We start from the raw sequence: 24,144 nt of genomic DNA on the forward strand, positions 1-24,144 counted from the left end.
AAAATGGTTGAAGTATACGAGACCATAGGGTAGTATGGTTTTATGACAGTGCTGTGCTTAGTGGGCAAAAAGACCTAAAGAGCAGGTTGAAGCATCAAATATTAAGCACGGCTTTCCACAGAGAAATTCACAACATGCTTTCGGTGCTCCAAAGGTGTGTAAAATTTAATAAGAAAACATTTAAGTAGAAATCATTTTGGAGACGTATCATGGTATTATCTTTGGAGTTTGTCAAGCACGATGTGATCCTGAATGAAACATTTCTGTTCTTTCTTAACCCTAACCATGCAACAAACACCCGCTTACCCCCATTGTAAGGCTTGGAAGAGCAAGGACAATTTTTTTATATAATTTCAATTGGATTATTTTGAAAGAAGAAAGTCACATACACCTGGGATGCTTCGAGGGTGAGTAGGAGATGGACTAATTTTCTTTCTCGGGTGAACTAACCCTTTAAAATCTTAGGGTTGTTTATTATTCTAGCCCTAAGCAACATGCTAATCCACGCTAAATTAAAGATTTTAAACATTTTATCAGACAAAATAATCTCTTTGTGCTGATAAATTTCACTATGACCACTATAAAACTAAGATGTTAGGATACTCTGCACTTTTCATGGAACATTATGAACCAATATGGCCACTGATCTCTGCGCTGTAGAAGTTAGCCTAGCGTTAGCATTCAAGATTCAACAATCTGATTACACTTCAATTTATCCAAAACTGATTTGACAATGTTTTGTGTTGTTTATTGTAGGGATGGGCGATATATCGCATGCGATTGGCATGCGCATTTCGTCAGTAAAGCCGGTTCCCTGATTAGTGGTAAATCGGCAACACCTGCTTTCAAATGGAGCGACATTTAATAGACAGAGCCGTAGATCACTGACAAGATACACAATATCGTGTTCATTATCGAAGGCGATTCATCTGTGTGTGTGTGTGTGTGTGTGTGTGTGTGTGTGTGTGTGTGTGTGTGTGTGTGTGTTTTAATGTAGGTAGTGGCACTTTTTTTTCAATAAACCTATTCAGTATTTATGTTGGAGCCTATATTAGTTGTATGTATTTAGTACACTTTATCAAATGTTATGAACAAAAACTGATTATCTTTAACCCTTCTGAAGAGATAATAGCACTACTGTAGCATGGTACTGTGACATTACCTTTTCTACAATGGTCCTTCATGAATTTGCTCTCACACTAACTAACTGAGAAGTATTACTTTTTATGTGATTTGCAAATAATGTGGTAATTTGTGATATCTAATTGTGTTAAAAACAAAGCAATCCTTACAGAAAGCATAGTGGTGCTACTACAATTGCTTTTTTTATCCATGCTTCATGGTATTTATATGGCACTACACGTACTACTGTGGTATGTGTTTAAACCCCATAGGGCAACCATGATGTATCTACCTTTTAGATACTTTTTACTGAAGTTCGTATTCATCATTGTCAGCATAAAACAACACCCTAAGACAATGCAATCTCTTTGTGGTTCTATATCTAGAAATGCAGAGGTGTTCTTTTGTCTTTAGCTGAGGCACATCTTCATGTTCACTATAACCATTATGGTTACCAAGAGGAAGCCGAGGGCTGAAAAGATTTTACAGCTGACAGGAGAATTAAAGAGCAATAAGTTAGCCCAACTTCTCTGGCTCTTGCCTTCAAGATAACAAGATCTCTGAATGTCTAACACACAAGCACTAAAATTAAGAGTACCATCACGTGACTCGTGTCACTTACACATCACACTAGCTTTCAATTCGCTTCAGGCAAAAAAAAAAAAAAAAAAAAAAAAACATTCCTTACAAGTGTGAACTGAATGATACAAGGTGATAAAAAGTGTGTGCTTAGTTTAAAGCTTTCAAAAGAAAAGTACTGTGATGTTGGCATTGTTAGGGTTAGGGTTAGGGTTGCCATCTGTAGCAATACAGGAAAAAACTAAAATCATTCAGACCAATTGTAAATCCATATGATAAATCTACTAAAAAGAGTCAGCTCAAACTCCCAAAACACACATCATTCAGTGATATGTAGCTGATAAATTCAGCAAAAAAAAAAAAAAAAAAAGTAAAAATTACCTGATATTTCCATATTTGTGAATGTAGGAACACTGTATGGAATAGGAAGGTAATTTAACCTACAGTACTTTAACATTCATTATACTACATAATACTGATATGGTATATGATAACAACATTCATATACCATGGTATTTGTAAGTTGTCCCAAGGTACTTGAAAAAAAAAAATCATGCTAATGCCATTTTGGTATTTGTGTGTTAGTGATACCATGTTCCATTTCTGAGAGATCTGAGAGAGCATATAAACAAAGCCAAGTGATCTAAACTTCTCACAGCAGATCAGAGTATTACTCACTGAAGCGCGAAACCCTTGCATCATTCTGTGTAATGGGAAGAAATAGATTCCTGACGCTAAAACGTTTTCATATCCGCTGTGCTATAATACAATGAAAACCTGCAGCTTCAAAAGTAATTGACCTGAATGTCCACAATTTTTGTCAAGTATGACATGTTCCTGGATAAACATATTTTGTTGATATTACTTTGAAATTGCGGGGTGACAAAGCACTTCAACATTCCCGGCAGTCGCAGAGATAATCAGAGATTATCAGTGGCAGTAACTCCCATCAAAACCTCAGGTGTGGATTTCTCATCCAAAGGTCAAGCTATGTAAGTGCTAAAATCGCCAAAGCTCTCAAATCTGGTTCTGCTAAGAGTAAAAGTTGCATTGAACTACAGCAACAATATCCCTTTAATCCCTTTTGCCATAAATATGGAGCAGAAATACACATATTTGCATAGTGAGAAAGTTGAAAGCCATCCCTTGACATTCAGCATTCATGCACTGATGATTCGTTTGATGGTGAACTCTCTAGTCGATTAGGGTTTTTGGCTTGGACTTCAAATGCATTTTGCCAAGTGACTTTTGGCATATAGAAAATAACCCATTAAATAAAAATGATTTTTTTTTTAGACCACGTGTATTAGCTTTGAGGTCATCAAGCATGCTAGCATACTTCTAAAAGCTGACAAAATTAGCAGATACACACATTTACAGATACACACGTCTTTCTCCTCTGGGAAAACGGACCAAAAATATTGATGACTCATCCTGCACTACAAAGATTTGTCCAATTAAATGCTGTCTAGAGTGAAAAGCCACACCCTAATACCACCAGACTACTTGACTACAAAAGAAAATCATCTCCAAACTTCAAAAGGAAAAATGTCGGCAAAGAAGCACTACCATATTCACTTATAAAAGTATCATCAAGTCAAGGAACCACACAAATATGAGTGGAAGGTGGATTGCAATTGGAAAAGTCATAATTTTCCTAGACTCCATTGCATGCAATCAATATGTTTGCATTTGAGGAGCAGCGTAATGCACAAGAGTTGAGACCAAATTGTAAATACACACCAATGTTTTCTTTCATTGACCATGCGTTAATGGAAATTACATTTCTGCCTAATAAAACATCATTTAACGACCACAGAGACAAAAGCACCATTTAAGACTGACCCAAACAACACATTTAAACCATCACTGCAGCATTTCCTGTTTTCGGAGAGGATGCAATAAAAAACAGTAATTAGGCACAACCAAACTATTAGTCCAAATATTAATCAATATGAAAGTTGACAATTTGTGCTTTCTTCCTGGCTTATTTTGTTCTTATTATATGACTTTATACATAATACCCAATTTTAATTTTTACATTTAAACTGTTAAAAGCCAGACAAAACATCATGTAAATGTTTTTTTTTTTTTTTTTTCTTGTTAAGAGTTTTATAATGAGCCAGGTTTTATTTATTTTTTCGTTATTACCTGTTTTGCTGTGGTATTGCACTTTAATGCTTTCAGTTGATTTGTTAGTCTTAGGGAATTATTTATATAATATTGAGGATGTTAAATAAATATAGATATGTAATTGATGAGATGTACAAATCTTATACCCTAATCCAGTGAGAAAGTAAGACATGGATAACTTCATCTACAGTAGAGACAAGGCTTTTACTGTTTCTCTTCTCAGTCACCCTCCACTGCCTGTCTTTCCTCACCTACTTTATTTACCTTCTCTTAACTTCCCCGTCTCTCTTTTTTTTTTTCGGAGCGAAAGGGACTCCGCTCCGCAATTCTTTGCCTTGCTGAAAGGCGCCATCTGTTCTCCTGCTCAGTGGCGGCACACGACACGAGGGAGCAGATTGAAGCCTGGAGATTGGAATCAAAAGAACACTGAATGGGGAGTTTTTTCTTTCCCCATCTACGCCGCAAATCTGACAACTGTTGTTTAGGTCCCACACAGCTGCCACTATGGAGGCACCTCAGCTGATGAGGCTTTCGCTGAATACACAAGATTTCTGCTCAACACAATGTTAAGGATTTGTGATGCTGATGTCCTGTAACATGGACCCAAAGACTACTAATGGAAATATATTTAAATATAAATATATATATATATATATATATATATATATATATATATATATATATATATATATATATATATATATATATATATATATATATACATACAGTATATATATATTTCTTATCTAAAATCCATTCTGAATGGACAAACAACTGTAAATAGCCAATATAATGTAGAGGTTGACCAATAATAATAAAAAAATGGAGAGGATATTTCAAGAATTCCATGTAAGACCCCTAATTATAGCACTGTGTGAGGGGGAGAAATGGTGTTGTTCACGTGCATTATAATTATATACAATTATATTAGCATTTACAACCATTATAATGCAGCTATTACATTTGAGCTTTGCGGAAATAAACTATAAACTGCAAGGCCAAAATACATATTATTGCAAAACATGTTTAAAAAATGTGTTGCATGAAAGAAACTATACCTAAAACTTTTAAAACTATAGTTGAAAACAAATGATTGCATTTATGCAATGTTGATAGACTTGATAGTCATTGAGTGGTTCTTCATTTGAAATAATTAAATCTTCACCATTTACTTATCATTAATATTGTTGCTGCTTCTGCGGCTGTAATAAAAATAGGCTTGAGTTATTATCTGAAACTAAAACTAAAACCCTAACACATGGTTTAACTAATATTTAATTAAATAAAATAACATATAGTCATTTTTTCATTTCAGCTGGTTTATTTACCTAAGCTAAAATTAAAGCTGAAAAAAATAAAATAATAATAATTTAAATGACAAAAAAAAGTGCAATTAAAAACTGACAAAAGCCTGCAGAAATTACAAAAACTAATCAAAGTTTACATGAGAAAGGAACAAATAAATAAAATTATAATATCATCTGAATGATACTAAGATAACACTGATTGTAATGTATATATACTGTATTGATATAAAATTCAAGTGATCACAATTATACATATATTGACTACTTTACGGCTTACGCAGCTCATACAATCTTGTTCACAAAGTATTTGTGTGCTAATAGCAAATGCTAACATAAAATTTGCAAAACTTTATGCGATTTCTTTTGGCTGCATTTGACAACAATATTCTTTGCTAATCCTAATAATAAAAAAACGTAAATTCATAAATTTCTATGCAAATATCTTACAATATTCTCCAGCCAACAACTTGAACTCAGACAGATATTCTCAGCTCCAAGCAGCAATGTTCCTACACTGATAAAGGCTTCAGAGTCTTTGCTGTCAGGATTTAAGACTGAAATCTGGATCCGTCTGATCTTTTCTTGTCTGCTATTGATGTTTACACTCAGCTCGCATGACATGACAAGGACTGACACTGCCAAATCCCCTCCAAGATAGCCCATTCAAACATCCCTGGGGCTCTCTTTGTTCTGGAATACGAAGGGCAGGTTCACATCTCTTCATCGCTTCACGTTAACGATATCCTCCAAGCTCACCGTCACCATCCTCCTGTCCCTTGCTGGCACGTGGGAGCTCTTTCGTCCCTGAACCGAGCGAGCATCTCCTCTGAGGTCCCATCTCACAGAGCAAATGGCCTAAAAACCGTCTACTAATCGCCTCCCCGGCGGAGCTCTCTAGACGCGCTCCCACATCAAAGAGGCCAGTTCGTGTTAATCAGTTTAAAACACATGTTCCTCTAGCAGTTACTCTGTCAGTAGCCACCGGAGCAAACATGGCTAACCCTAGCCACAACAATGCTAATAACATGTAATTAGCTCGTGTCCTTTCTGAGGTTGTCATTTGCGGGTTGCATTCGGCCTGTTGCGAATGACAAAAATAATCAAGAAATCCATTCGCAATCCTCTTAAAGACTCAAAAGTTAACTTTTGGTGTTGGAAAGAGCAAGCCAAGCCTGCAAATATAAGCAGCTCATTAGTGCTGCATGTGGCTAGCCTGCGGCGTTGATGCGCGAGGATGGCTCCATAGCGCCTCTGTGCATTGAGGGCCTGGCCTAATAAAATGCTAAAATACACCCTGCAGAAAGATGCACACAGCTGATCAAGTGGTTCTAATGCACCGCTTCTATATAAAGGCGTGCGGAAATGTAAAACTTTTCTCTCAGCAGGGAATTATGATGAAAGATGGACAGCTGAACTTTCCTGATAACTACAGATTTATTCACAAGCCAACTAAAGCCTGCTATATGCTGTGTGGTTTTTTGAACCGTCAAGCTAATGTAATGACAGATTGGATGATGTGATCTCAAAGAGACAGAGCAGGCAGACTGTTTGACATGTACTTTATTCCTTGCCAAACTGTACAATAATCTGTAGCCAAGACTTCAGCATGGACAAAGCCGGCTGACAATGGAAGAGAAGCGACACAAGACCAGTCTCAGATATCATTCTGTACTTGCGTCCAAAACAGTGAACGCCATACAGGCTAAAAATCCCTTCATGAATTCAAAGGAATTCAAAGACTCCATACGATGATAAAAATCATTGCATTGCAAATCATGCCATGAGCTTAAAGCATAGTGGTTCATGTCTGGTTTTGGACACCCAACTCCATTCCTAAATTGTTCAATTGAATAAAAGTGAACAGAAGTGTCCAGAAATGTATCAATATTAGCATGAACTGCATAGACCCAACAATAGACAAAATGATTGCAATTGCATAGGCTGAATTGGAAAATTGACAAGTATGGGCTCCAAATGTTTCCTGAATTTGATGCTCTTAGCCAATAATTTGCAGCACAAAACAAATTGCGGTTGGCACAAACCACGTTTATCCTCACTGCAAGTGGACGCACATTTAACAGAACTTTTGTTCATGATTTTCGAGGATGTCCAACATGTTGGCATCATCTGGCTAATTTGGCTAGCTTGTACCAAGTCACAGATGACTTTGAGCCAAAATACTGTAGTGGTTTGATAACAAAAGATGTTTCCTTGTTTCTTTGGAATTGTTTTACCATCCTAACTATGCATTTATAGGTAGTAATATTTTATTATTATTGGCATTTAGCATTGCTTCTTTGTGTTTTCGGTAATAACAAACTTTCAAATCATGTATATACTTCAAAATCTTTCTGCGCAAACTGACAGACATTTTTACCTAAGCATCAGGCCTTATGTCTCAACGGCTAAATGCTAATTTTGCAATATCCCGACTTTTTAAGACTGCATTTCTCCCTAAAGCTCAGTACAAGACCAATCTCTGCCAGCTCGAGCTGTTGCCATGGTTTACGATTAGCTAGGGATGAAATATTGATCCATTCTTCACACATTTGCTGAGACCACCATCCAAGAAAAATGCGAAAACGTACTTGAACTGCTTTCATGAAAGCGAAGAACGCGGCGCATAATAGAAATCATATGCAACGGCACATTACCAGAGCTATCCCGATGAAAACTATTGTATATAAATGATTGATACGAATTGTTTTGCCATTAATGGAATGGGGTAATGAGCCATTTCTGTGACTATTTCTGTCTCAAACATAACACAAATCAGTCACAAAACAAATCTGTGTGAAATAAAAGCATGAAATGTGAGGGGATGAGAAAGACCCTCCTGCTGCGTTAGTTTACACAGTACGTGGGTTGCTAATGGTTTAAATATCAAATGCACAAAAGAGGGATAATATAACAAACAGTATCTCCATTAAATTCTGAGTGACATATCTCTGGTGCAAAGCTTTAATTTAGCAGTAAGCCCCAACCTCACCTGCTTGAAAATGGATACTTGAGCCAATAAGTCATATCATGATGAAAAAAATAATAATAAAAGTCATATCATACCATATATCATTACAATAATGACACAGCCTCTACAGTCTAATTTATTGGAGAAGCACAGCCCACATTCTCATTTGTTGTCCCTTTTCTAAAACAGAATGGCCTGTGTTTGATTTATGTGTTGTTCCTTTTGGGTCCTCTCTTGGATCTAGTAATGAGAAGTAGAGCAACAGCTCATTACAGATACTTCGACCGGCAAACTTCTGCACTGATGAGGTTCGGCTGAGGCCTTGTTTTCCAGTCAGCACAAATTCTGACTGTATGCGCACCTGGGAAGGCCCCAAACTTGGGCCGTCGTTATTATGGCATGAACTTTACACAACTAATCACTACCACTGCTGTCCTTCGTGTGGATATGCCCGTGCAAAACTCAAGTATCAGCAACTCTGTCTCATCCAGAATACACAATAATTCACACGAAATTGCAAATTCATAAGATACGGGTTGGGTCATTACAAAAATATAGAACCTAAATCAAATTCCCGTAAAGATCGAAAGAGTTTATTTCACAGTCCTTCCTGTAATCATTGGAAATCTCAAGTATCAACAACCTCATACAGAATACGCAATAATTCATAAGAAATGGTGCCTTCATTTTTCATAAGAAATCGTATAAGTTGGATCATACAAAATGTAAAAGCCTAACATAAATATATAGCATAGCTTGAAAGAGTTTTTCTTGGTCATTCATGTGGTTGTGCCCTTGCTAAAAGTAATCAATAACATGATCTATTCCAAAAATCCTGAAAAATTATTTGAAAAATTACAAATATATATTATTAATATATATATTTTGTTAACGTAAAGAATTTAGTGTGTTACTCACAGTTCAGATATTTCTAGGTTCATTTCTAGTTTCAGTTCCCGAAAGCTATGATAAACAAAGAAAAAGAGAAAACTCACAGGTTTCTTTTGCTATAGGTCAACCTGCTCTTTAGCTCCAGGCCTCTGTGAATGCGGTCTGTTTGGGGTCAAACCGAGGAAAGCAGTGATTGTGTAACCTGTAAAAAAAAAGCAAGCCATCCATACAGCTGCGATAAGGCTGCCTGTGAGATGTTGACAGCAGGGCTTTGTGAGCAGCTCTGAGGGAAAGAAAAGGCTAAAATAAAACCGAAGTCACACCGAAACCCTCCTGACTGACACTAGGTAGACAGTGGCATTTCAGTACCTCAGTGTCCTTAAAAAGGCAAGCTCGGAACTTCTTTTTTAATGGGCATCGGACCCAAGGTTGTTCGTGAAACAGAGACTACTTTTAAAGACACATACTTGCCAGAAGGTTGAGCTAAATGACTTCTTTCCAGCCTCATTATGAGCATGAATGTAGGAACTGGTAAGATGATACAGAGAGCGGTCTATGACAGTCTTCTAACTTCAAGAGTACCAGCTTAGCTTCAAACAGTTCGTCAAGTGTGTTCTTTTTACAGCAACACAGTCCATTCAATGGCTATCGAAGCTAATGTCTCCCGGCATCTATTTTTCAGTAATCCAAGTGCAGCTTCTGTTAACTTCAGTACTACAAGGCAGAAATTTCCCAAAACTCTTTGGCAATGTTACATTTATAATAGTTTCAGCCTCATGGAATCCGGTTGGCTTTATGAAACATAGGTAGGTAAAAATATATATTTTTTTCTTTTTGCCAATTAATGCTTTAAACAAATTTTAACTAAATTTTTTATTAATACATAATTGTATCATTAGACATACAGTACAGTTGGTTCTTAAGCTTAAAATAGTTAACAAACTCTAGAACAACTCTCGAACAAAATGATCAACTGTCAACAAGGCAACTGGTTCTTGTAAAAAATATATATATATTTTCTGCATTTCAAACATTATTTTTCCTATGAGTTGCTTGTCTCCTTATTCAATCTCATTCTGGGTGTAACTGTTGAATATCACAAGCACAGTCATTAGCTGCTAGATCAATGGAACATACGTCCATCAACTGTCATGTCACTGGCTATACAATTATTACTACTGAAAATATTGCAATTTAGCAAAAGATATTGGCCAGACATTGCTGACAATGCTATCCACTGATTATGCATGAGGTTGCATGCTAATCATATTAGCTCTGACAATCATTTCTCTCTAACAGCACAGAGGCAGAAAGTAATACATTTGTTTTCATTATTACTGCTGCTGAAAGACATTTCATCATTAACATTCATTCTGAGAGACTGGGAAGCAAACCTAATAAAGCTTATGTTCATTTTCCTTTGTTTACTGTTTTTTTTTTTTTTTTACATTTTTTTTTTTCTTTTTTATTCCTGGAGCGGATAATTGCTACATTTTCCTTATAGAATCTAAACTTAATGGCAGAAGATAGTTTGAAGCATTAATACTTCTTAAGTTTTAAGTCTGGGCATTTGAGCCTGTTTTGACATTTATGGTAATTTCAAGTTGTTGTTGTTGTTTATTCTCTCGCTCTCTCTCTCCCTGTCTCTCTCTCTCTCTCTCTTTTTTTTTTTTTGGTTATATGAAGATTACATTTTAACATTAAGTCTTGGTATTTTAAATTTGGGTTTTCTTTATTATTTTTTTTTATAATTTTTCTAATGCCCTTTCCCCCCCCAAGATCTATACTTTAAATCATAAATGTTAGATTCATAAACAAATAATTAATATAAATAATTACATATTTAAAACTATAATAATCTAAATAAAAACAAAGATAATGGTTAGCCTACTATAGATTTGATACCCTTCTTATAGATAATCATATGTCTAAAATTAATCCAGCAATATTTCCCAAAAAATAGCTTAACAAGTGGATGGATTTCCTTTTAGTTCCTCTCAAGGTTTAATCCTCCTCCTCTGCTTGCTATCTTAAGGACTTTTGCTTCGCCACTGTCTTATTTAACTTGCTCACTGGGGTTTTTGGATGGTGTGCATGTACAATAAGCGGTACAGAATAAATTGAACTGGATTGAACTACATAATATATGTATAATGTGCTCTTTCAGCCAAGCAAGCCAAAGCGAAATGCCAAGCCTAATATCATAGAAGAATTGCAATTCATTTGATTGAAATTAGAGTGTCATGTAATGCAATTTCTGGCTTGTTTTCAATTGTGTGCAGTAATGAAACACTATTGTCTCTAGTTAAAGCCACAGTGATGCTTAAGGCAAAGCCTGTTTAATATTTCTAGCTAAGCTGGGAAACCAAAATGTGATGTAGTATGATAAAATAAACCCCATTACACTTTATTACTCGTGGCTTTTATGCATTGTTCCATATCTATTATTTCACTCTTGGGTCTGACTAATACTTCATATCATATCTTTGAGTAACTCTTCATGTACGAGGGTCGATGACACACATTTTGATGACAGTCAGATAAGCGTTAATTACAGTCATTTGAGCACACATAATAAATAAGGAATGTCTGTCATTGTGATATGCAGAAACCCATTTCAAAGATTTTCTGCTGAAGGTGGGGATAAAAAAGAAAACTGCTTCATATATACACACGATTCTTCAACGACACGCCATTTAATATCAATCCAAGATATGAGGATCTGTCCACAGGGACCCAATTCTGAGAAAAACGAACAAACTGCAAGACTAACTGCTGTATTTAAAGACAAGTAACGCGAATATGCACGCATCCCAATGGAATATTTACCAACAAGCAATAAAAAAACATTAGACTAATTTAAGAGAATGTGCCATTTTGGCTTTATGATTCAGCAAACTGCTGTGTTCTTTGATTAGCAGCAGTGCCAGTAGTGTGTCCCAGTATTCAGGAATCTCTCCGGGCTCTGATCAAATGTTAGTGAGAGACGTCTGTGCCGTCAAAACCTAACGCTTATGGAGCACAGCAGATAACAGGCCTGCATTGTCCACCAGGGTCTTTAGAGTCTCAGAATGAGCTGTCAAATGAGGCAGCACTAACTCTGCTAATCCACCATCTGAGGAAAAGCTGCAGCCAAAAGGAGTAAACAAATAAATAGAAACATTAAAAAAGAACCACGAGTGTGATTAATCGAGTCGAAAGTCGCTTGCACTGGTGTCTGCTTTGAAGTAACGTTTGCACTCTCACATCACTCGTCAACAGCCAACTCGGGAATCGGCAGAAAACAAAAACGCATACGGTTTAAAGTTTATGCATACAAGCAACCTATTTTATTTTTTAAAGATGTCAATGGCTACATGAAAGAGGAAATGTTTTGCAGTTAATTATAACAACGATTACTACAAAGAGATGAGTTCATAACAGTGTGCTTTGATGTGATCGCTGCGATGCCATTTAATTCAAAACAACAAAACATGCACCTCAAACGAGAAAGATGTTGATAACATATTGCTCAAAGCAAAATGCAGCTGCAGACCTAATGTGTAAAAATAAACTTGATTGTTATATTTTCTGAAGAATATGGGGAGTGGTGATTGTTGTGTAAAAATAGCCTCCTACTAATGATTGTAATGAGTTGTCCTTGTTGAAAAAAAAAATGTCTGCTGGTCTTAGCTGGTCTCGCTATGTGGCCAGACTGGTCTGTTTACTGGTTTTAGAATGGTTTTGAGAACTTTTTAAGCTGATCAGGCTAAGAGACCAGCTGGCCAACAAACTAAACCAACTGGATAACATCTTGGCCAAGATGAATGACAAGCTAAGACGGCATAAACCGGCACAAACCAGAAAAAATAAATAAATATGTACATATTTCTACATTTTTATCATGTTGCTGTGCAAGTACTATGGGGTTTTGGTTTGGGAGATTGTCTTATCTAAACCAGAACTATTAAAAAACACAGCTTAAACAGGCCTACGGAGTTTAACTTGTGTGTTTTTGAGGGAGTTTGGGAAATTTAGCAGTTGGCTACACTGGGATAATTTGACAAACAAACTAAAAGTAGCAAACCACTACAGATTGTATTTTTTTCTCTGGCATTTTATGATGAATTGTCAACTTTTAAAATATGTTGTGTTGTAGATAATTTAAATACCATGGTCCTTAACGCATTATGTTTTGTTTTTAGAACATGCAGTTCTTGAAAGTGATGGGATCACAAAGGTGTGTATTTAATTTAGCTATACTGGCACCAGTTTCTGTTAATAATACATTTTAATTCATATTACAGTTTTGTTATACTTTAAAGGGACCACTATTATTGTGTTGGACTGCTAGGGCTAAAAATAAAATAAAAGGCTAAGAAACACTAGATTACATGCCTTTTTTAAATGCCTTTTCTTGGTATGAGCAACAGTATGAACTACTGACAAGTAATACATATTGAAAGAGAAAGAAAGAATTAAGTTTGCATTTCCACAGAAAATCCTAAGCTGTTATTAAAAGAAAAGGTCAAAACTAAAATCAGCATGAAATCAAGTGAGAGTGCAAACTCTTTGCCATACCATGAAATACACATTAATAGTTCAGATGCAAAAGCAAATCAGTTCTTAAGTGCAAAAAATAACATGCAATTTGTTACGAGTCACATTCACACCTGACATAACGCTTACGAAGTCACGGCCGAAAGTTTGCAAATACCTTATTATGTTTGGGTTCCAATAAATATTCTCTCTTTCGTTATCTGTTTTTCACACTAGACTGCATAAAAGTGTTAGCATGATAATTGCTTTAGTGGAAAAATAATTATTAGACTATAAAAACAGCATATAAGCAGTGATCTCAAAATAATTTCATATGCAACCTCTGCAAGGTTAACATGGTCAGAGTTATTTTAGCCTTATTTTTATTTATATTTTGTATTATATATTATATATTATTATATTACACATTTTTCTTTTAATTTTAGGTTAAGTAATTTTGTTTTGTGCTTTTGTAATATTTATAAATTTCATTTAAATTAACAAAATGGTTTTAGTTAACGATAACAACACTGACATAGTTACATTAGTTACATAGGGTCTGCAACAACTCCAGACTCTGGGACTTTACAAATCTCTGTGCAGATGGATCCTGGACTTCCTAACAGGCATAAGTCAGGTGGTCAGAATGGGCAACAATACTTCATACCCGCTGACCCTCAACACTGGTGTTCTTCAGGGCTGTGTCCTCAGCCCACTCCTGTACTCCCTGTACACACGACTGTGCAGCCACACACAGCTCCAGCGTCATCGTCAAATTCGCTGATGACACAACGTCACAGCCTGATCACTGACCAATGTTGAGACAACCTACAAAGAAGTGGTGAGCTCCTTTGAGACTAAATTGTGTCTGGTAAGGAGTTTCTCACTCAACATCAACAAGACCAAGGAGATGGTGGTGGATTTCAGCAGACAGAGCAGAGAACACACACCCATCACCATTGACAAGACACCTGTGGAGCGTGTAAACAGCTTTACGTTTACATCAGCGTTCACATCAATGATGATCTCACATGGTCTACACACACTAATGCAGTGCTGAAGAAGGCCTCTTCTTCCTGAGATGGGTGAGGAAGTTTGGAATGATCCCCAGCTTCCTTAGAACATTCTACATCTGCACAGTGGAGAGCATCCTGACTGGCAGCATCACTGGTTTAGAAACAGCACTGCTGGCAACCATAAAGCTCTCCATCTCACATTGTTGGAGGTGAGCTTCACTCTCTCCAGAACATCTACATCAGGCGGTGTATAAGGGAAGCCTGAAGGATCATCACTGACCATCCGTCCCACACACCGCTCTCTGCTACCCTCAAGAAGATGTCTCTGCAGCATCCGATTCCGCACTAGCCAACTGAGGGATAGCTTTTTCCCCTCAGGCTATCAGACTAATGAACAGTCAGAACTAATACACCCTACAGCATACTCCCACTATACGTTATGCAACACACTGCACCTCTAACACAGTTCAATACTGGACTATACCATCCAGTGCACACCCATGACATTTTGCGTACCCAGTTCATGTATAATGTGCTGCACCTTTGCATATTTTGTATACATATGTGTACATACTGTAGAATGTGTACATGCTGTGTAGAAGGAGTATTGCTAACTGTATGTCTAATAGTACACTGTGTGTACTGAGTATACTATGTATGTGTATATGTCACACTTTCATCTGTATAAGTCTGTAAGTATGTCTATATGTAATTGTTCTGCATGCTCCCAAGAATTTCACTCACCAAGGCACATGTGATGTGACAATAAAAGTGATTTGATTTGATTATATTCAAAATAAGGACAATACTATAATTCAAGTTCTTGTAATAGGTTTTTGTTAGCTTTTGAAGCCTGTTTTTTTTTGTCTGCTCACTGCTCAAGGTCAGGTTCTGTAACCTCATCTCTCTCTCTGTGGCTGCTATCTCACACCATTGTACACCATATGCCTTTCTGAAACCCTCCTGTAAGGGAGGAAATATCTCATCTAATAGCAGTCAGATTTAACTTCACTTTGTGGGTTGATAATATGGCGGCAGTGCTCTGGGGATATGGTTCAAAAGACAAGTGAGGTGAGGGAGATAGCAAATATGAAGCCTGCTTGTGCTTCCCTTGGGGACGCAGGAATGGTGATGCACCTTTAATTTAACCAAACTGAGTGGTCAAAAGAAACTGATCATAATTTTTAAGTTCAATTCAGATGCAAGTGAAAGCCACTTGAATCTAAGTGGGTAAGTAATTTACTCAGTAAATCTGTCCATTCCTTTTTGGTGGTGATCATTAGTTTGTCACATTGATAGGATAATCAACTCTGAGCTAACTGTTAGCAAGCTAACATGTCTAAAAAAAAACATAGGCTTAAAAAAATATATATATATAACATACCTGTACATACAAATTCGATGAAGATTATTGTTTTACATATATATATATATATTTCTCTTTTACAAAAATATGACCTAAAAAAGATAATATGTTATTTTTTTATTAAAGTAATGTATGTATTTGTATATTTATGTATGAAATACATTTGTAAACTTACACATTTTGATGTACTTTCATATAAAACATAAACATTCATATTTTTCAAATAAAACTGAAAATGCGTTTATCGCCACTCATTGGACTTTGAATTTCACTTTGGAGATTTTGCAAAACATGAGTTATGTACTGTATAAATTTCATTACTCTCTGATTGTCTAATATAAACCAAACCTGTTAAAAACACAGCTTAAACCAGCCTAGGGAGATCACCTTGTATGTTTTGCTGGTTTTGAAGGGAACTACTGCTTGACAATCAATTTCTTTTTCTTGTTCTTTTTTTTCATGAGGTTAATAGTCTACTTTGAAATAACATTGTTCTGTACATTCCTTGGTAAAAGTATTTTCACAAAAAAAAAAAAAAAAAAAAAAAAAAAAGATCATTTACTCAGTAGTACTTCAAAATAAATTAAAGAATTCTATAGTATTGAATTGATAAGGTATTATTATTATTATTTTTTTTTACAATATGGTAACACAATACCACTTTCTTGGTGAGCACAGTCCCTTCTTACTAGCTCAATATCACCATGACATCCAAGTCTAATTTGAAACAAAACATAAAAAAAAAAAACCCAAGGTAAACAATAGACCCCCCACCCTCTTCTGCCAACCCACCATACTGTGCAAACCGTAATTATCAAGTCTGTGACAGATGCCCAATGGAGCAGCATACACACTACTAGCCAGATTGAAGCAGAGCATATTTTTTCGAAATGAGACGGGTTTTATCATTAAACACCAAAGTCCAAAAGTCTCATATGCTATATGAGGATACAGAAGTAACTTTGTCTAACTGCTTGTCTGCTTAGCTTAAAGTTACAGTGAGGCTGTATAGTAGCACATTTGTCTCATTGTCAACATCCCCAATTACAGCAACACTGATCACTCCCCATGAGCCCCTCTTAACCTCAATCTTTCAGCAGTTCAAAAGCAGTTCAAAGTTTCCAGTGAGTACTAAACCTCAGAAGTGACATCTTATACAGGATCTACAAAGAACCAACGCAGAGACAGTTTCAGTCAAATTAACCAATTATAGCTTCCTCGCTTCAAACAAAAATAAGGGAGCGCAATTGTAGATTGTGCCGTGTGCGTACATCAAACCTCTTTTCGGATCTTCTGATCCTTCTCGCCCTTCAAGTTCACACTGCCGTTTTCAAAGCACAACAGAGACGGTTTCTACACGCCTAATTCTGCAGGAAACTGTCAATTTAGCCTATACAAACAACCGCAAAAAGTCACGTAATGCGAGAAACAAAGGTGGAAACGTTACTCCACCTCTCACAGGGTTCAGCTTCTATTTCCCAATTCCACAACATGCGTGCCAAGCCCCCATAACAGGCATTAACTCGCAATCACATGAAAACATTATCAGTTATACAGCTCCAACGGAAAAATTCTGTTAACCAGCTTAATCATGCATTACATTTTTTTTTTTTTTACTCCCTCATGTCGTCATTAATTTTTCACCTCAAAACATTTTTTGTGTCATTATCATTAACTTTTTTTACATAATGTTGAGGGGTCTCAAAAGACAAGATGTATTGGTATAAACAGAATATGGTAATATTAAAACAAGAAAGAAACCGAGAAAGAGGTATCAAGTCCAAGAAATTTCCGCTTTAATCAAACCACCCTCTCCGGTAGTTGACCCCTTAACTTTCAAATTTCTATCACAGATATTTAACCACTGTGACACCCCATCACCTTCAAAAACACGCCAATGAAGAAATCGATTAAGTATGTCATGAAGATGAGCCCTAGATTGTAAACAAATTTAGATATGACTATCACAGCCATTTTGAGCTGGTGAGCGTCCATTTATTTGCATTCGATTTACACTAATGACCTGAACTTTGAATAGGGCATATTAGGTTACCATGTGATGTGGCTGTAGCTGGAAATATCCTGCTGATCAATGCAAACTCAGCTTTCCCCATTGCTCATGCCGATCCGAATCACACACACTGAACATGAATTGTTCACAAATAGACAAAAGTGAGACTGCTTACTGGTGTTTTTGTAACCGTTCTTAAATTGTAAAAGCTCTAGGTCCATTCACTGTGTGCAAAAGGGCGACTAGCACATTCTTCAGAATATATCTTTTTGTGTTCTATGCTAAAAAGTAAGTATTACAGGTTTGGTATGACATAAGTGCATGTTTTGGCTGAACTAACTCTATAAAATTTCCAGTGAGGTCCATTGCTTGTAGCACTTGCAAATACCCATAAAGCTCAGCCAGTGAAGGGTCTGTGGGGGCTCTGACACAGTTTGCAAGTTGCCCCGAGCAGCCCTTATGTCTAGAATAGGTTCAGCTTGCTGCTAAAATATCAGCCTATGCCCGATTAAAATGACTCAGCAATGGGTCTGACCGTTAGCGCCTGAGGAAATCTGCTTAGACATGAGAGTCAGTATAAGCAGGTTGCACAAACACACTCAATTCGTAATCTATTTGCTTAAGATCCATGCTACATGACAGTGGATTATGCTATATCTCACGAATGTACCTTTGGCGAGATAAACAACACCCATTTGGATGTTAACAGCGGAAAATGAAAGCTAATTGCTAAATGAATCTGAGTGATTCTGAAATTCTCTTTATGTACCAAGACGCTCCTCTGATATTTTTATTCCAATGAGCTCGAAAAGCAATGGCAATGGGAAATAAATTAAACATTAAGAAAGCATTATTTATTTATTTACTTTAATCTCAATGTGATCTAATGCGTTACAATGGCTTTGCTTTGCAAATTGGTGCAGGATCAGTAGAAAACAGAATACATTTGTGTTTTCGCTTGCATAAAAGCATTGTGACGGTATAAGAGCGTACTTTAATAATTACAATATTCAATATTCAATTACAATATTCAAATACCATAATATTACGAGTGCTGTTATTACACTATTGAATTTTTTTTTTCTTAATTCAAATGATTAAATAAAATATTAACATTAGATAAAACTTGTGATAAAAAATAATTTTAGATAAAAATATAAAAATGTTATATTACTACAATTGCCAAAACCAAAAATAAATAATGAAGCTAAATAAAGATATTTAAAATAAATGTAAACTAATCAAATGACAAAAGCACATAACATGAAACTACTATATATATATATATATATATATATATATATATATATATATATATATATATATATATATATATATATATATATATATATAGTTAAAGCAGTACACATGGCAAGGGCTTTTAAATAATAATAATAATATAAAAAAAAACTAGAAAGCTTTTTTTATTATATATAAAAATTTAAATAATACAAAAATAACTATTGCATCGCAAAATGTACATTTCCATTTGTGTTAGTCTAAATATAAAGATATAAAACACAAGAAGGTTGGGTAACTCAATAAGTTTCAGTTTGCTTGCCCTTTAAAGTGCACATTATTAAACATGAGCTCAAAAAACAGTAAACACAACTGGAGTTTCTGCTTAAATGAACGAGATAAAAAGCAGTCAAACAGTCAGACAGACACCTAAAGCTGTGAATAAAGATATACACCGAGGGCAATTTCTTTTTCACAGTCATCAGATCCAGTTTAACGCACATTTGGGTTAGCCTCACCTCAGCATTTCACAACGTTCAGACAGACATATTCCATTTTCTTTTTCAAGTCCATCACTGATGTCTATGCATAAAATGCGATGCAGCACAAAAGAACACCTCTGTCATTTTAAGTAAGAGTCTAATAGCTAAAATGACGCAGTCTTCAGTGCAAAACAGACTATTTGTAAGCTTTCAGGAGACTGTGGAGCAAAAGGCAATTAGTTTTCCGCTGCTGGGCCCTTGATGTGTGATTTATTTTTGGCAGTGAATATGCATAAGGTACACATTGTAAACGAGAGTGTGATTAAGGCTTAACTAACCTGCGGATATAAAGAGTGCCAAACTTGAAGATTTTAAATGCTAATAAACCTTGAAGAAAATCACATTTCCCTCTCAAAACTCAAGGCTTGTGATGCAGATACAGAAGAGGATATCCACAAAATTGTTTAGGTCCAGAAAAAAAAAAAAATGTTGCCAAAAGAGCCCAATTCTCAATGATACTCTGGTCTCTAGATATGGGAATTTTATTTATTTAGTTTTATTTTGTTCGCTTTATCATTTTCCAAGCAAAATGTGAATATCAAATTGCTCAGAAAAGTAAAAACAAGCGTTTTCTCAAACCATGACTTGAGATATCTTTTGTGAACAGGAAATGTAATGTTCCAAAATTAGAGCCCAAATGATATTGTTTTGTCCGGGGCCCATGCTGATACCGATATTAGGGAGTAAAAAGATTGATACCGATATATATCGGCATTTCGTAGTCCAAGTCAAAAAAAATAAAAAAAAATAAATAAATATTATATACCAATATATATATATATATATATATTGGTGGCATATTTGCCATCACCGATATATTGGCGACAGGCTTATATTGGCTCTTAATATTGGCTAAATGATATATCGGTCTGGCTTTAGCCAAAATTGAAAACTGACTATGAATAATAGCAGCAGTGATGCTTGTAAAATAAAAGAATAGTTAGCAAATATTTCATAAACAAATACATATGACTATTAAAACAGTGCTACATACTGAACCCCCCACCCCCCAATTTCCTCTGAAGTCTGCCAGTCAGAACAACTCAAAGGCCATTCAAGAAATAACTTAACTGCAGTTTTTCAAAAGGTTAATGGTTTTATTAAACTTTAACAGATGTGTATCCTGGTGTGTTTAATCCTTAACATATGAAATGAACAACTAATATTTGCATTCCAGTATAAAGATTTTTGTTTATAACAGACTCAATATTTCATGTTGAGATTCCCCATACATTCCTGCAGTTCTCAGAGCAGTTCCTCTAGCGTAATCAGGCCCTGCTCTTGACAAGTTTTACTGTGACACTGTCTCAGTACAATGGGACCTTCTATGCAAGCAAAGACACTCATTGGGCCCTTGGGGACCATTTGGAAGCACAGAGCTTGAGGAGGATGGATCCAGGATGGCTGCCTGCTCTGTTTGGGCCACTAATCTCATCAGAAAGCATCTGACCTCTACTACTGCAGCTCCGCCAAATAGACATGCCTTGGAGATTATTACTAAAAAATGCAAAATACATAAATTTTATTGCAGTTACACATGGATAATTCATAATTGAACTACTTTACTTCAGGAAAGTACTGGTTATTATGTTTATTATCATAAAACATTTCTTAAAATAAAAAAATATATCTATTTATTTTTTGTTGATCTGACTCTGTGCTCAAGAATGTGGTAAAAACACTGTAAAACATGGTTTCTCGTAGCTTATTTCGTACTGTAACAGACAGGATCATAGCTTGGCACGGGTCAATCAAAATGAAGCAAAGACTATCATACATCATACTTCAATCACTGTATTAATAATAAATTAATCTCTATTCACCGCAGAAATATTGTGCTTAATCCATCTGCAAATATACTGGAGTACTGAATTAAATCTAAATTTGTATAAGAAAGGTCACCAGATAATGAAAAGAAAAATATTAGAAGTGTCAAAGACATGGCCTAACAGAAAGTATGCTGTACGCTTCAATATGCTTTTTGCTTTTTTGCCAATATGCTTTTTTAAATCAAACAATTGTCTGAAAGCATGTAAATAAAAAATACAAAGAGAGAAAGAAAGAAAGAAAGAAACAAAGAAAAAATCATTTATAACAATAATTTTACTTATAATACTGACACTGTTTTGAGCTGAATTATAAAAATAAAATACCATCACTCTTAAAGTTCTGTATAGCACTCGGAGGTTAGTGACAAACAGAAAACACAGAACTCGAATTATCATAGTATTACATCGCTTATTTCCATAAATCAGCATTCATGAGATTTCTTTTTTCAACAACCGATCTAGAACATCACAAAATCCGCCTCTTCAAACCACACTTGATTTCCATATAAAAGGGGCATCACACATTCAATCTGAACTGACGTGGTGCTAAACTGGAGACGTCCCTTTGTGCCTTGTGCCGTAATATTGCTCTCAGCTGAAATGTAAAGAGAGCATACAGATATCTGAACTCACCGTTTTCTGTATTTTCATGCTCGGTGTCAGTAAGGGTGAGGTTGGAGTTGGCTCTGCTGGAAAGGCAGGAGCTGCGGCCGGATTTGGTGTTGCTACGGCCCCAGAGTCGGACAGCGTGCTCAGGGGACATGATGCCGTCCGTTTCTGTGTCAGCGTCTGATCCCACGCTCACAGAGTAGTCGCGGTGAGGGAGGCCCATTTCTGTCCTATATGCTGCCATATGGGGCGGCATGGGATCTCCAAAAGCCATGTCTCTGAGAGAGAAGTCCGTCCCTGATACAACACACAAGGACACAATGAGAGAAAATACAATCTGTGTTATGCATACAAGAACAGACTGCAACAGTAGGGGTCTGGAAGAAAAACACATTTTTTCTATCATTATTTCCTATTCATTTTCTCCATCTCATCTCGTTTCATTATTTTCTTTTTTTAATATATTTCTTTTTTATTATTATTTGTTTTTTACAATAACAGAAAAACCTTTCTAAAAAAAGAAAAAGAAAAAAACTATAAGCTCAGAGATTGTTAGGCGATGACAGAAATTCTATCATTTATTTTTTTATTTATATGAAATAACTTTATGTGATTTTTACTTAAATAACTTGACTGCTGCGCTCTTTAGAGACTGAAGTCTAATGTTAGCATCTTGATTCATCAGCTGCTAGAATTCTAACTAGGACCAGTTCAAGAGAAGCATGAGCTCAAGAAAAATTTGCACTGGCTTCCTGTTAGTTTTCGTATTGATTTTAAAAATCTCATGCTCACTTATAAGGCCTTGAATAATTTGGCCCCTCAATATTTGTGAGCTTTTAACCCCCTACACTCATACACGTGCTCTACGCTCTTCTGAAGCTGGTCTTTTAACTGTCCAAACAACACGGCTAAAAACTATGGCTGATCGGCTTTTTCTTCTTTGGCTCCTAAAGTGTGGAATTCTGTGCCCTCTGAGATTCGGAATGTAGAATCCCTTAGTGTTTTAAAATAGTCTCTTAAAAACATACTTTTTTAGAATAGCTTTCATGTGATTACTTTGTTTGTTATTATATTGGCTTTTTATTTTTTTAGTTTGATTCGTTTTTTTTTACTGTCTGCACTGTTATGTGTATCTTTTAATTTCATATTTTTATGTAAAGTGCTTTGAGATGCTACTTTTAAAGGCGCTATATAAAATACAGTTTATTATTATTATTGATAAACAAACATCTTAGTGAGAGATTTGTTTTTAATATCAATTATACTGTATATACAGAAACCCACTCGAACAGGAATTTCATGTAAGGGTGAAAAAATTCAAGGTTGGTTATACAAGTTGGTTATACAAGTTTTTTTTTGAGGGCAGCATAAATCTAAAAAAAAAATTTTTTTTAGATTTATATATATTTATTTTTATTTATTCTTTTGTATGGTATTGTGTGCATACAATGCATGTGAAGTAAAATTCATTAACAGCGTAGTATATGTGAAGCCAGATTTTTCGAACCATTTTTCAACAATTTTTTGCACTAATCAGTAGATCCACAAGATGGCGAAATTGATCAAGGTCACCGTTTCATACATTAAACGATGCAGATGGAACAACAACAACAAACTATCAGACGTATAACAACAAACACAATGGAAAGCAATTACACAATCACAAAGATGGACATGGATGAAATGTTCTGGTATGCATGTGTCGACCATTCGTGTTCGTGCACCCTATCAAAAACTGAAGAGCTATGGGTACGGTTATACATGTACGCTAAGCATTGGCATCAAAACTAAGTATATTTTTTGGCTTAAAGGGTCAGTTCAGCCAAAAAATATACTAAGGATAGTTCTGTCATTAATTACTCACCCTTACGTCGTTCCACACCCATAAGACGTTCAAATCATCTTCGAAACACAAATGAAGATATTTCATTCAGCTCTCTGACCCTTTTTAGACAGTGATGCAGCTGCAACTTTCCCAGGTCCAGAAACGCAGCAAGGAAATTGGTAAAATAGT

At 35.7% G+C, this 24,144-nt stretch overlaps 1 protein-coding gene across 7 annotated transcripts in view; it reads right to left on the reverse strand.

The window, feature by feature from the left end:
- Positions 1 to 24,144, reverse strand: part of tenm4 (teneurin transmembrane protein 4) — a 206,451-nt gene that overhangs the window by 129,125 nt on the left and 53,182 nt on the right. For all 7 annotated transcript variants that reach the window (XM_026282777.1, XM_026282779.1, XM_026282782.1 and 4 more), the window contains exon 3: positions 22,155 to 22,427. In XM_026282777.1, coding sequence (XP_026138562.1) covers positions 22,155 to 22,427 — 273 coding nt within the window. The remainder of the gene's footprint in view (positions 1 to 22,154; positions 22,428 to 24,144) is intronic.

The sequence above is a fragment of the Carassius auratus genome, chromosome 15 (genome assembly GCF_003368295.1).
Source record: "Carassius auratus strain Wakin chromosome 15, ASM336829v1, whole genome shotgun sequence".
NCBI lineage: Eukaryota > Metazoa > Chordata > Actinopteri > Cypriniformes > Cyprinidae > Carassius > Carassius auratus.